The sequence below is a fragment of the Oryzias latipes genome, chromosome 18 (assembly GCF_053564925.1).
Source record: "Oryzias latipes strain Hd-rR chromosome 18, Olatipes_Hd-rR_3.1".
NCBI classification, from domain to species: Eukaryota; Metazoa; Chordata; class Actinopteri; order Beloniformes; family Adrianichthyidae; genus Oryzias; species Oryzias latipes.
This window is the reverse complement of record NC_136254.1, coordinates 1,477,898-1,491,356: the sequence shown is the minus strand read 5'-3', so window position 1 is coordinate 1,491,356 and position 13,459 is coordinate 1,477,898. Positions and strand designations below refer to the sequence as shown.

At 48.3% G+C, this 13,459-nt stretch overlaps 1 protein-coding gene across 1 annotated transcript in view; it reads right to left on the bottom strand.

Moving 5' to 3' along the window:
* Positions 1-13,459, bottom strand: part of focad (focadhesin) — a 41,064-nt gene that overhangs the window by 4,948 nt on the left and 22,657 nt on the right. Inside the window, exons 18-38 of the mRNA XM_011487798.4 lie at positions 12,884-12,967; positions 11,241-11,382; positions 10,969-11,157; positions 9,472-9,593; positions 9,309-9,401; positions 8,551-8,639; positions 6,435-6,476; positions 6,202-6,310; positions 6,015-6,131; positions 4,541-4,779; positions 4,365-4,454; positions 4,053-4,200; positions 3,517-3,636; positions 3,300-3,422; positions 3,105-3,182; positions 2,199-2,270; positions 2,016-2,118; positions 1,865-1,945; positions 1,664-1,792; positions 1,481-1,596; positions 76-336 (exon numbers count right to left, since the gene is read on the bottom strand). Of these exons, the coding sequence (XP_011486100.1) occupies positions 76-336; positions 1,481-1,596; positions 1,664-1,792; positions 1,865-1,945; positions 2,016-2,118; positions 2,199-2,270; positions 3,105-3,182; positions 3,300-3,422; positions 3,517-3,636; positions 4,053-4,200; positions 4,365-4,454; positions 4,541-4,779; positions 6,015-6,131; positions 6,202-6,310; positions 6,435-6,476; positions 8,551-8,639; positions 9,309-9,401; positions 9,472-9,593; positions 10,969-11,157; positions 11,241-11,382; positions 12,884-12,967 (2,547 nt within the window). The remainder of the gene's footprint in view (positions 1-75; positions 337-1,480; positions 1,597-1,663; positions 1,793-1,864; positions 1,946-2,015; positions 2,119-2,198; positions 2,271-3,104; positions 3,183-3,299; positions 3,423-3,516; positions 3,637-4,052; positions 4,201-4,364; positions 4,455-4,540; positions 4,780-6,014; positions 6,132-6,201; positions 6,311-6,434; positions 6,477-8,550; positions 8,640-9,308; positions 9,402-9,471; positions 9,594-10,968; positions 11,158-11,240; positions 11,383-12,883; positions 12,968-13,459) is intronic.

The window sequence follows — 13,459 nt, the reverse complement described above, 5'->3', positions numbered from 1 at the left end:
TCCTGTGCTCCAGCTGCTTCAATTGTCCCTTCAGTGCTTCCATAGGAAACATTCTCAAAGCCGTTTTTGAGTCACCTGGATCTGTTCAGGCAGCAGGTTAAAGATCTTCTCGGCGGCGGAGCAAAGCAGGGTCCAGCCGGCGCTCCTGGGGTTGGGGAGCGCCATGGCCGAAGCCAGGCCCCGCAGCAGAGACGAGCACAGGGACAGCCGGCGGGGTCGAAGGTCGTCCTGGAACTGCTGGAGGCCCAGAGTCTCCACGAAGACCTGGAGCTTGTCCTCAGCGACGTGCTTCATCCACGCGCCCAGAGTCTCATAGAGGTGGGCTCGAGTCCGGTACTGGACAGAGGAAAATGGGAACTACTGCTACTTCAAAACTCTTTACCAAGTTCATTTTTACTTAACCTTAACAAGACTACGACGGAGTTTTAGGGCCACCAAAAAAAAAAGTAAAATTACGAGATTAAAGTGGAAGTGAGCATCAGAGCAGACCGACTGAACTCAATGAACAGGTGAGCTGAATGTTTAATGATTACGTTAGAAATGTTTAGAAGCTGATTTGTTTTATGATTTATTAACGTTTTATTTATTGATGGGTTGATGGGTGGTTTGCAGGATCTCTGCAGCCGTTGATGAAGACGTTGGTGTCCCTGCAGATGTTCACTTCAATCCTTCCTTCCACCAAAGACCAGATCTCTACGTCTGTGTGACGCTTCCGTCTGAGGAGGAGGAGCACTTTCTGGGATTTCTAACGTTGTAATGCTAATATAACAGACTATTTTCATTCCTCTTTATTGTTTTATGTTGAAACGGGACGTTTCATCTGCAGGAGGGGGCGTATGTAACACTGTTTACTTCAGCATTGGTGTTGGGATGACAGGTTCATGATGTAATGAGACAGATGACCTTCAGGTTATGTGAATGAAAAGCAGAATTAAGAATGCAGTGGTCCTCTACACCCAAACGTGTCTCTGAGCTCCTTATTTTACAGATGACACTCCGCTTTACCGACACTGAACCCCGGAAAGACGGCTACACTGAAAATAATCTGATTTGAGTCGCCAAAAGGTTCAGAATCTCCTTGTTTTTTAAACCTATCCAGAAATAAAGCTTCACAAAAGGCTCCACATATTTCATCTTCTAGCGAGGCTCCGATAAACAGAAAACTTTGGTGTTTTTTCCTCGTTAATCTATGACTTTTTTTCTAGTAAATTTACAAGATTTTAAATCGTAAATTTATGAGTTTTATTCTCGTAAATTTACAAAGTCAAAGTCGTAATACTGGCCCTAAAACTCCGTCATACAAGACAGATTCAGAAAAAGAATTCTTATTTTCAATTGCGGCCTCCTGCATTCATTCCTTCCTACAGAAAAGCCTGGCTCTGTGCTACCCATCATGCATTTAGAGATCTAAAAGAGTTGAAATGTGGATTATTTCACAGAGATTTTCAAGGTTTTGCTTAGTTGTCTTGCTAAAACTCACGCTGAGACTGTGCACGAGGGGCGGCGATAACCAGGAGCCCAGGAACAGAGAGGCGCTTTGGGAGGACTGGGCCTGAGTTGCTGCCAGAACCACACACTGGTGCTGCACCTCCTCTCCTGTGAAGGACACAAACCTGAAAGTGCTGCCGCCCCCCCCCCAGACCCAACCAGAAGGACGCTTTACCGAAGCTCAGCCGCATCAGAGGGGACAAGACCGCACTCCAGTTAACGGGAGGAAACTGGAAACTGCCTCCAGCCAGAGCCAGGGGGGTCAGAGCCGTCCTAACCAGAACAGGGGGGGCCTCCTCTGGACCTGGATCACAGCAAAAGAAACGTTTCAGGGACGGGCTGAGAGATGCAGAAGCGGGCGTTTGAGCGTTCAGACCTTTCTTTCCAGCTTCAACCAGGAAGTCTGTGATGGATCTGATGAGGCTCTTCTCTGAGAGGTAACTGAAATCCTGAGGGACTGGGAGGACAGTGCTGTCAATGCCTCCTCTGGTTCATCCAGAGCTCATGCGTGCAGACGGGCATGCTACCTGCAGTGTGGCTGTGGCTGCTGGACAGGTGGGCTAAATGCAGGTGTCCCAGCAGGCAGGCGCTGTTGGACTGCAGGCCGATGGCTCCAGAGCAGCTGACGATCTGCAGAGAGAGGAGACACGACCCTGACGTTGGTCCACAGATGGCAGCGGCGGGTCAGGAGGAGGGCGGCGGGCTCTTGCCTGGGTGAAGGCACGGATGACCTCGTTGAGTCGGCTCTGCTGCTGGGAGGACAGCTCCAGCTCGCTCTTCAGCTGCAAACACGCATTCATCACAGGTTAGCGGACGCCATCGTCACGCGGCTCATGTCCAGACAGAGGGTCAGAAGACGGAGGCAGCAGGTTTTCAGGAAGGTCACTGACATCTAAGGAACTCCAAATGGTTCCAACTTATTTAAGCTCCTCCCTGCCAAAGCCCACCTGATCCAGGTACCAGCAGCAGGTTCTGAAAGGCCAACAGATGTTACAGGGCTTCCAGGTGGAAGACCGATGGACTTCCTAACTTAAAGAGTCTATATCCTGCCTTTCTTAAGCCTTTCAGATTAAACTATATCATATGCATGATCATCCGTGACCTTTGCCCCCTAAAGCTGCCTCTGCTTGATGCTGGGACTGGAGGTTAAAGCACTAGAATCCAGTACTTCACCCAAAGACTAGATGGTTTCTTAGCGTGGCTCTGACTGCAGCTCAAAGAAACACTTGACTCACCAAATGGTGGGATTCCAGTGGAACTTTAAACTGACCATAAACACCTTTCTAGTCAGGTTTTTGGTTATTTATTCCTATTTATTGATTATTCCAAACTGAATATTGCAATATTTACAGTGTTTTAAAGTTAAAGCTGTTTTCAGTCCCTCCTACTCTGGACAAATTGTACAGTGTTGTGTGTTGATGCACTTCGCTCAAACATCTGATCTAATCGGATTAACCTGCTGCAGAAAAGATGTTTTCAGAAACTGAACATTAGCATCAATCTGTCAGCTAACATGTTATAATGCTCAGATTCAAAGTGCTCATGTGCTTTAACTGCCAGTGTAGATGATCAGATGCAGGGCTTCTGCCAGGCTGACCGTCGTGTGGACCCCATACCTGAATGAGGTAACTCTCTGACCCCACCAAAGCCACCAGGCCGTTGGCTGCAGCCAGTCGCTGCATGGTGGGACACCCCTGCAGCACAAACAACTGATCAGACTGGAAGACAGTTCTTTAACCTTCATCTAACCAAACGGATTGGGATTAGGCCAAAAGACAACATACGCTGCGCTAAAATGAGTGTTTGTGTACCTCTGCCAGCAAAATCTTGATCCAAGCAGCCAGCAGACGAGGGAAGATGTCCTCCGCTTTGCCGTGGCCAGACAACGCCAGGCCGTGGACGACCAGCCCGAGGGCGAGGGAGAAGCCCGGGGTCTGGAGGCAGCACGAGGAATCCAGATTTAACAATTGTTCACACGAGAAACCCTCCATACTTCTGTTCCAATGGTTCAAACTGCAAAGCACAAACCTGCTGGCTCTCCTCCGTGAGGGCTTGCAGCGTTTTCATGGCCTCCTCGGCCTTGGAAGCATCGGTCAGACCTCCGCAGAAGGAGGAGACGCTCACACAGGCCACAGAGTATGCCAGGACCTGAACAAACTCCGACTGGTTAGAAGACTGCTTGGGACATGGAAGGCAGAGATGTGTCCATTGGTTGTCTGTCCTACATTTCACCAACCCACCAGAACACCTGAGTTCCACTTTCATGATCCAAATCCAGAATGTGATAAAAAGAAAACACGACAACATGACTATCTCACTTACAGTGTAGACAGCTGTCACCCGTGTTACCTTCACAGCACCACAGCAGGAAAAGTCCGTACCCAACCCAGAACCTGACTCTGAGGTACCTGAGCCTTTGCCTGGTTTTTACCCGATTCTGTACCCGACTCTGATTCCAACTCTAAGCCATAATCTGTGCCCCCCTCTGAGTCTCCTCTTAGCCTGGCTTGTAACCGACCCCGTGCTTGACTTTAGAAAAAGAGCAAGTGTAAAGGATCTTTCACCTCCTGCAGCATGCGTCCTTGGCCTCCGCTGTTCTGCAGGTTCTCCAGCAGTCTGTCCAGAGTCCGGCAGACGTAGGCCCGTTGCTCAGTCTGTCCTTCGCTGCACATAGCTGACAGTACCAGAGCCAGGCCCAACAAGCAGCCAGTGCTGCAGGAAAAAAGGAAACCGTCCTTTAGCTTTTCAAACAGCTGAGATCTGACAGCCCACCAAGCAGACGCACCTCAAAGAGGCAGCTCACACAATCTTTAAATGTATTTTGGACCTGAGTTCTGATCATTGGGGGGTTCAATCCCCTCTGCTAAAGCACTGACTTGTATTCCAGGTCAGGGTTGAAGGAGCAGCTTTCAAGAGCTTCTAGAGACTTCAGGAGGAGCTCTTTGTCCTTCTGAGTGGAGACGTCACTGAAAAACAGAGACAGACAATGAAGAAGGGGCAGCTCTGCGGGTCAGCACCTGCTCTGCGGGTCAGCACCTGTCCTGGACAGTACCTGAGGCGCTGGTGGTGCAGGCTGGACAGAACCATGCCGAGCGCCAGCCCGGAGTGGAACTGAACAGCCTGAGAGTCGTCTGCAGCCGGAGAACCAGGCAGGCCAGCCTGAAGGGCAGACAGGACCTGGACCAGCCCGTCTTTCTGCCACACCACCAGAACCGGGACCAACAGAGAGAGGGCCAGGCTGGCACAGGAGCGGGCGATGGCACTCGCGGTGTTTTCACCTGAATAGGAGCGCTGGAGAAGAGGAGCCCGTTAACAGCAGTCCAGTGGACAGAAAAGTCCTTGTCTTTCTCAGAACCCTTCTCAAGAACAAAGGAATCAAACGGGCTTGGACCAGCAGATGTTTATGCTAACTCTTACACCAGCTGGTACAAAAACAAGTAAACTGAAGTATCCACTGAAATCTGTTTCACTAAAAACGTCATCTGATGTTTGGTTATTGACCTCCAGGAGAAAAACACAGAGCTGCTAGACGCCGTCTTTCACTGCATAATGACGATGTTAAACATTTGCACCAAACATAAAACTGCTGCTGGTTGGATAACATCCTAATCTCCCAGCATGCCTCAGGGCTGCAGAGGCTGTTCATGTTTTTAAAGGAAAGCTAAAGACCTTTAGGATCAGGATTTTAGCTGGAATTTAGTGGATATTAATTATTTTATGTTCTCTTTTTACACGTATAATATTTTCTATTCACATTTACTGATTTATATCCGTATATTAAGGTTTATTTATTTACCTATCTAGTTGTTTTTATCTGTAATTTCTTCCTTTTCCATTTTAATTGTAACTCTGGTGTTTTCTCCACATCAGTGATGATCTGTGATGAGGGGGGGCGCTGCAGGGGGATCTCCGGGTCATTCCCAACTCAGATTCTTCTTCTTCTATGAGTCGCGCAGCGAGCACAATGTTCTGTCTTCGTTGTGTTCTTCACAGCATCAACCGCAATTCGTCAAGATGCAGGTCTTTTTAGTTTAGGGCCGGATCAATGCCGTCTCCTTATTTGGACCCACGGGGGGCGGGGTCACCATGTAAGTTAACCTTTTCCTTAAAGCCCCCACAGCCGCCGCGCGGCGTGTACAAATGCCACTACCACCTGGAATAACTAATGCTGCGGCGGGCAGATAGGTCGCTGTGGGGTGGCATTTTGGGATGTGTGACCTTTGTTTAAGCAAACTTGAGTTCAACTCCGTTTATTTTGAAGTTGAAACACACAGTTTTCAATTGTGGAGTAATTTTGGCAGAGAAAATGAAAATTCACACACACACTTCTAAGTTATGTACAGTAATAACTGTAAAGGGAGACAGAGACAAAGAGGGAGAGGAATCTAACACACAGAACATGGAGGGTGGGCTCAGGTTCTACATCCTCTCCAGCTTTGAACTCACCTCTGCCCTGCGTCACTTTCTGACATCACAGTGCATGGAGGAAGAGAGGGGCTAAGGGACACGTGTCAAACAGCACTTACGTGCAAGAACCAGGGGAAGACTTGACCTCTGGCCTTGTAGCTGCTGCTGATGATGCTGAGCAGAGTGTCCAGCACCATCATCAACCAGCTGGCGGTGGGCACGAACTCCGGTCCAGCCTGCGGGGACAAAACCTCTGTTTCCACCCGCTTCCATCACAGGACAGCCGGACAGGTTAGAGGGTCTCACCCCGACGCTGCCGCTGCCGTCGGTGGGCAGGTTGCTCTCATACTTGGCGATGACAGCGGCCAAGCTGCTCAGAGCCAGGATGGAGTTTCCCTGAACGACAGGACTGTCCCTGAAAAAGCACACAGAGCATCAGGAGCAGCAGCAGCATCATAAATCAGCAGCAGTAACAGCAGCAGCATCAGGAGCATCAGCAGCGGCAGCAGCAGCTCCTCAGAGGTCTTGTTCATACTTACTTAGTGGCTGTTTTGATGACTTCTGACAGCTGATCTCTGGTCCTGAGATGAAAGCAGAGATGTTAAAGGACAGAACACAGTTTTTGCTAGCATGAAATGTTGAAACTAACTACAGCGTCTTGTGAAAGTATTCAGCCTCCTTAAACTTTTCAACCTTTTGCCACATTTCAGGCTGCAAACATAAAGATATAAAACTAATTTTTTGTGAAGAATCAACAACAACTTGGACAATCATGAAGTGAAACATTTACTGGATATTTCAAACTAAACAAATAAAAACTGAATATTGGGCGTACAAAATGATTCAGCTCCTTTCCTTTCAGTGCAGAAACTCCTCCAGATGTGCAGTAAATGACTGATGATGATGATAGAACCACCGGGATGTCATCAAGTCTCCGTATAAATTTAAAGCACAGAGAGCATCATGAAGAACAAGGAACACCAGGCAGGTCCCAAATACTGCTGTGGAGACGTCCAAAGCCGCATTTGGATACAAAAAGATTTCCAAGCTTTAAACATCCCGAGGAGAACTGTGGAAGTTATAATACTGAAATGGAAGGAGGATGAGACCGCAGAAGACCTGAGACTGGGACGGAGATTTGTCCTTCAACAAGACAAAGATCCAAACATAAAGAAAATCTACAATGAATAGTTCACAAATGAACATATCCAGGTGTTAGAAAGGCCAGAGTCCAGACCTGAATCCATTGAGCAGGGGTCCGGAACCCATGGCGGGCGAGCCATATATGGCTCTTTTGATGCCCACATGTGGCTCGCGGACAAATCTTTAATTATAAAATCTCTTTTTCATTAGACCAATCCTTCTCGGGCGCGATGCGATGCCAGAGGGGGGTGCAGTAGTAGCGGTGCTTGGAGAGAGAAAAAACCTGCGCCACTATCAATTTACTGTCATCTATTATTTCACAGAGTTTGTACCAGCCTGAAACCTGTGAAATGCCGAGCCTGCAACTGCGCGCTCCCGTCTCTGAGGAAGAGCGCGCAGTTGCAGGGACAGGATGTGTGAGGAAGGAGGGGGGGGGGGGGTGTTAGTGAATCGCGCACATATTGTCATTACTTAAATCACGCTGCCTGTCACATGCTGCAGCGTGAGTGTGTTTGTGTTTGGCTCCATGTCTGCATGTGAGCAGACTTTCTCACATCTACAGAACATTCAGACCTACGATCAGGTTTAAAGTCTCAGCGCCTGCATGAAGCTGGAACTCACCACGTATCAACCAGACTAGACCATCAGCAAAACCACCACGCAGCACCAGAATCACATTAATGCTCAGAAATACTCATCATTTATTAGCAACAGCATAACAATGTTGTTGAAAAGAATCCACAGACTTATTGTACTTTAAAAGGGTTTAAACAGCATCAAATGCAGACACTCACTTGTATTTTTAGTTTGGACCAATAGGGTTCAGCTATGGGCCAAATAAGGAAATGGGAGGGCTGGAGCGGGAGCAGGGGAATATAAAGTTGGGAGAAGCGCTCTCGTCTCAGTGCTCTCCATCCAACCTCACTGAGCTCCAGCTGTTTTAAGGAGGAATGTTCCAAACTGATAGAAACACCAGGAGACTGACAGCTGGAACCACAGCAGCAGGTGGAGCTACAAAGTATTCACTTAAGGGGCTGAATCAATGTGCACACCCAATTTTCTGTTTTTTATTTGTTCAACAAATATCCAATAAATGTGTTTCCACTGATGATTGTGTCCCACTTGTTGTTTATTCTTCACAAAAAGTTTTGTGTCTTTATGTTAAAAGCCTGAAATGTGTCAAAAGGTTCAGGGGGGTCGAATACTTTGGCAAAGCCACTGTACTTGATGCAGCTTTGAGAAGTTAAAGAACAGATTTCTTCTGCATTTCTTAGCATCAGCATCAGCAGTTAAGATCTTTTGAGATTCTACATCTAAACGCGTCTTCAGTGTTTGACCTGAATGCATCCAGAGAGGGAAAGTGCATCACGGTGATCCAGAAAGAAGTGGGTTCAAAACTGGCTGCATTGTGACTTTGAGAGGTCAACTGGACTAGAACTGTCCTTTGACAGGACGGTCCGTTTGACATTGACCGAGCAGCAAAGGGTTTCTGGGAGTTTGAGTGAAGCTCACCAGAGCCAGGCGCAGTGCTGACTGTACTGCAGCTCCTCCGGATCCTCCTTTCCCCGTTTCTGCTGCATTTCCAGATCAGCCCGTCTGCCCTGGAGCCAGACACCAGACGAAGTTTACCGTCCATCCCAGCCAGAATGTACACATGCCCAAAGATGAGTGGTTCCAGTGTACCCGACCCTTAACATGAGGTTCCTTCTTACTTCATTTGAACTTGTGGTGTCCAGCAGCTGAAGGCCTCTGGTGTTGGACAGATCTGACTGTCACAAACTGCTTCAGGGATCCTCTGACACACAAGCTGCATATTTGTATAAACCCCTTTTGTATTTGAAGCTAATTTTTATGAATCTCCAGTTGGACCGGAAAGGAGAGAGTGGAGAATGCTAGCCAAAAGGGGCGGGGCCTGTCCACATACGCACATCCTTCAGACACCTGAGGGCCCCCAGCACCAGAGTGCAAGGGGACGCTGGGAATTCAAGCCCCAGCCCAGCCAGAGAACAGCCCTCCCGCCGCGCCAGTGGGGCCAGCCCCAGACTGGAAAAAACTAAGCACTGTTTTTGATTTAAAAAGAAACTACAAAAGACTACTAAGCAGTAGTCCACCGATAAAGATCCACAGGATCCAGTGAGCGTGAAGACCTGCTGTTCAACATGAAAACCACGAGGTCTGGTGCTTAAAAGAAAAATACCAACAGTGAAGGACTGATGGAGACCATCCACAGCTCTAGCTTTGAATGATGGGGGGATGTCTGGATCACAGACCTGAAGGACGGCGTGGAAGGTCCGGCTCATGAAGCCCCTCCAGGCCTGCGGCAGGAGAAGAGCCCTGTGCCACTCTGAGGGCTGGATGTTCACCTGCAGAACAGATCACCTTCAGATCCTGGAGGTACGACGGATGGGGGGAGGAGGAGGGGGGAGGGCAAACCTCATGGATGAGGGCGGTGAGGGTCTGCTGGTAGCTGCGGCCGCGGCTGACGAGGAAGCGATCCATGGGCTTTCCTTCACGGTCCGTCTGCACGGGAAGCTCGTAGCACAGCAGCAGTCCGGCTGCAGAACACAGACAGACCGGTCAGAACTTCAGCTTCTGCAACACATAGACTGAACCGAATGTGGCGGAGCCAACAGCAAAAACACAAAGGAGAGGCCGACGATGACCGGACATCCGGGAGAAGCAGCCAAAATACACAACATAATGCTGAGCAGGAAAAGAATATTTAAGGAACCGTCCTTTTCTTCACATGCATATTCTCTGAAACCAGCTGCTAATTAAATCAATGTAAACCTTCAAAAAGTGTTTGAACGTCAGAACATGAGGGTCCAAATCCCATCATCTTATGCCCAGAACTCCAGATCACAGAACACGGTGAGTAGATCTGAACAAAACTGAAACTTTCACCTCAAATCAGTAGCAACGGTTCTATGTGCAAAATATCTCTGATGGGATCAAAGATCAGATCAGGATTGAACTGTGTCCATGAAGATTTTACGATTAGAACAAACGTTTCCATACGGCTCACTTTCAGTGGGAATAAATCATTTGGTGCAGAACTCTCTAAAATACCAGAAGATACCATAGAAGAAGAAATATTGAGTTCTGTTGTAAACAAACAAGCTGCAGCACAGAGAGATGATCTTCTAAACCTGATTTTATTATTATTAAGTGTTTGTTCACTCATAATTTTGATAATTGCTTTTTTTTTTTGGCAGAGTGGAGCCGGAAGTGTTAGGATTAGGCTAATACGTGCTAACAACAACATTTATCCGTGGATGGACTTAAAATCCATGCGGTCAAAGCTGGAATCTGCATCTAGGCTGAACGTAAATACGCTGGAACAACAGCAGCCTCTATTCTGCCTGGACACGCTTGGAAACATGAATTCATGGGATTGTTTACACACTTCCTCAGGACTGCAGAGCAGCATTTCTGCTTTCAACAGCTCACACACAAAAAAAAGACGGTCCTCTGCTTGGAGGCCCGGTTCTCCTGATGGACCGCGGCCCGAAGCCTCCTCCGGAGCCCACATCCCCCCTGCCTGCAAACAGGAAGCTGAGTAACATGCTCAGTAACACGATTCACAGGGGTGGAGTGGGCGGCCGGTCCTGTTCGCGCTCTTCTGGAGCGCCACGCCGTCTATGCATGGCGTCAGAGCAGTAGTGACCCTCCATCAGAATAAACTGTCTGATGGAGGCGGAGTGATCTGAACGGCGTGTTTACATGACGCAGTTTTATTCTGGTCCGCGTAAACGCAGCTTTTAAAAACGTCCACAAAGACTGAATCTGTGTACGCAACAGTTCAGGAGACGGCGTGTTCTCGGGTCTGTCGTTTCCAAATGACGTCAGGAAAATGAAAACAGGACCGCCGGAACATCCGTCACACAGAAACACTGCCTGAAGAACGGAGGACCGCCTTAGGACCGTCACCTGCCAGGCCAGGCTTGAGTCCGGGCTGCTTGTTCTTCTCGTAGGTCTTCAGCATGAAGGACGGGATCCCCGCCACCGTTTTCCCCTGGTCCGACCGCAGACCGCCCCCCCTCAGGGCAGAGAAGTACACTCCCCGCGGCATCTGAGTCGCCTCCTGTCTCACCAGTGATGTCAAGAAAAGCTCCAAAGCTGAGAAGAAAGAGACCATGAAGATGAACAACCAGCTGTGCTGAGAAGAACAGGTGACCGCCGCGAGCACCAGGCTGGAGGACCTGGTAAAACGGAGAGGGAGGTCAGAGCCATCAGTTTCATGTAGGATGACCCTGGGATGGAGAGATCCTTCTCCTCTTCCTCCTCCTCGGTATTTCCGTCATTGTCTTCCTCATTTTCAAGGATCTTGACGGCCGGCCTGACCTGAGAGTCAAAGACAGCAACAAAGACGGAGGTTTAGTCAGGACGCTAAAAGGCTGCAGGACGGACTGTCCTCCTCATCCAGTCATGCTCTCACAAACCCCACTCTGCAGTAAGACCCACTGGATTACCCCCAACCCCTAAACAGACACAATACAGACTCTAACCCCCCAAACAAGACTGCTGTTAAACGCACAGTCACTTCATGCTGCTTCAATGCTGGTCTCTGTTTTATTTTATTCTATTTCACTTGTTTAATTTTATTTACTTTTTATTCTTGGATTGTTATTTTTTTTTTTTTTAATTTTGCTGCTTTTTTGCTCTGTCATGCTAGTGAGAAACAACATGTCGTCTCATCTGTGTATTTCTCTGCAAATACTACGAGTGGAAAGACAAAAAAAAAACAAAATCTTGAATCTTGAGTTCAAATCCAGGCTGAGTCAGACCAAAGACCCTTAAAAACGGGACCTAATGTCTCCCTGCTGGACACTCAGCATTAAGGGGTTGAACCTCCAATTGGTTCCTTGGAGCGGCTGTGTCTGTAGCTGACCCCCCCCCCCCCCCCCCCAGGGGAGGGGTCAAATGCAGAGAACAGATTTTACCTTCTAGGTGTCTGAAGTCAGCAGCTGCAGTTTAACTAATGTAAACAGCAGATGAACAGTGTGTGTTCATTCAATGGGATAGAAAATCCTAGCATTGACCTGTTAAAAGGCTTTATGACGTCACACACGTTTATATCTACCAGTGAGTCTTCCTCAGTGTGACCTTCTCTCTCTTTCACCTGTCTAGTTGCAGCTCTAATGGAGCCCCCCCCCCCCCCCCCAACACCACATTTTTACCCAAGGAGCTGAGATCCAGCGATCAGAACAGCATCGAGCTAAAAAACCCTGCAACCAACTGCACACTGGGGGAAACCAAACAACCGTTCCATAGGACTCTTTATCAGCACGCCGTGGTCAACCCCCCCCCCCCCCCCCCCTGAAGGACACAAACCACTCATCTGAGGACATTGAATCTGTGTCTCAGCCAGAGACAAATGGGGGTTTGGACGATGAGGAACCAATATAATAAGAAAAGACAAACTTTCCTTCAATACACATGGAGGAGTCTGTTGACATCCAGCAAACTGGTTTCCCCCTGGGGAGTGCCAATGCCAACCACTGTTCCCCTTTACCCCAGCTGAGGACTGACAGAGAAACCAATCACATGCTGTTCCCCTTAAACCCCTTCCTCCTGGAAGAACAAACAGATGTTGTGAGGCTGCCTCTCAGAACTGAGGAAGCCTGTTTGGGGCAGAAGAGATACGCGTCTTTTATCTATAATAAAGGATAAATCAAGTCCGGTTGACTGGTTTGTGTTGCACCATGTCACAAAACATGTGTCATCTGAATGTGTGATGATACTGTAACCGGACGGCGCCTTGGGCCTTCTAAGAAGACAGAAACATGATGTAAAACTACTACTATTGACTATTTGGATGGGATTACTGAGAGAAGAGCCTTACCTTCTCAGGAAGGTGAAGAATTGTGTGGACTCCTTCAGGAAAAGCGGCCAATGCCTTGTAGCCACAGCTGGCCACCTCTGGATTCTGCCCCGGTCAGAGTAGAGTCGAGGTTTAGTGACTTGCACACAAAAGTAGAGAGAATAAATAACGTTCAACTCAAGACCGTAGACCCTGCTGTTGTTTAACTTTTCCCTGCAGAATCTGAATGACTTAATATCAGCTACATGAGACATCTTTGGTCCTGCAACAGACGGGCGACCTGTCCAGAGTGACCCCCGCCTTCGCCCAAAGGGGTCCGGGTTAGGCCCCAGCAGCCCCATGACCCCGTGACCCCGTAGGGTGTAAAACGGGCGGACTGGACGGCGTCTTTGAATCATCTTTCAAAGTTGTGGATGTGCAAACAGACAGGCAGTGCTTCACTGACATGATTAAACCAGCAAAGGCTTTTATCAGATGCTTCATTCTGCCTTATAGTTTACATTTCATCTGAGAATTCACTAAAAACTGATGATAGATGACCTGCAGAAGTCTGTCATTTTCCTGTTTTCCATCAGCAGACCTGCTCTACAAGCTCAC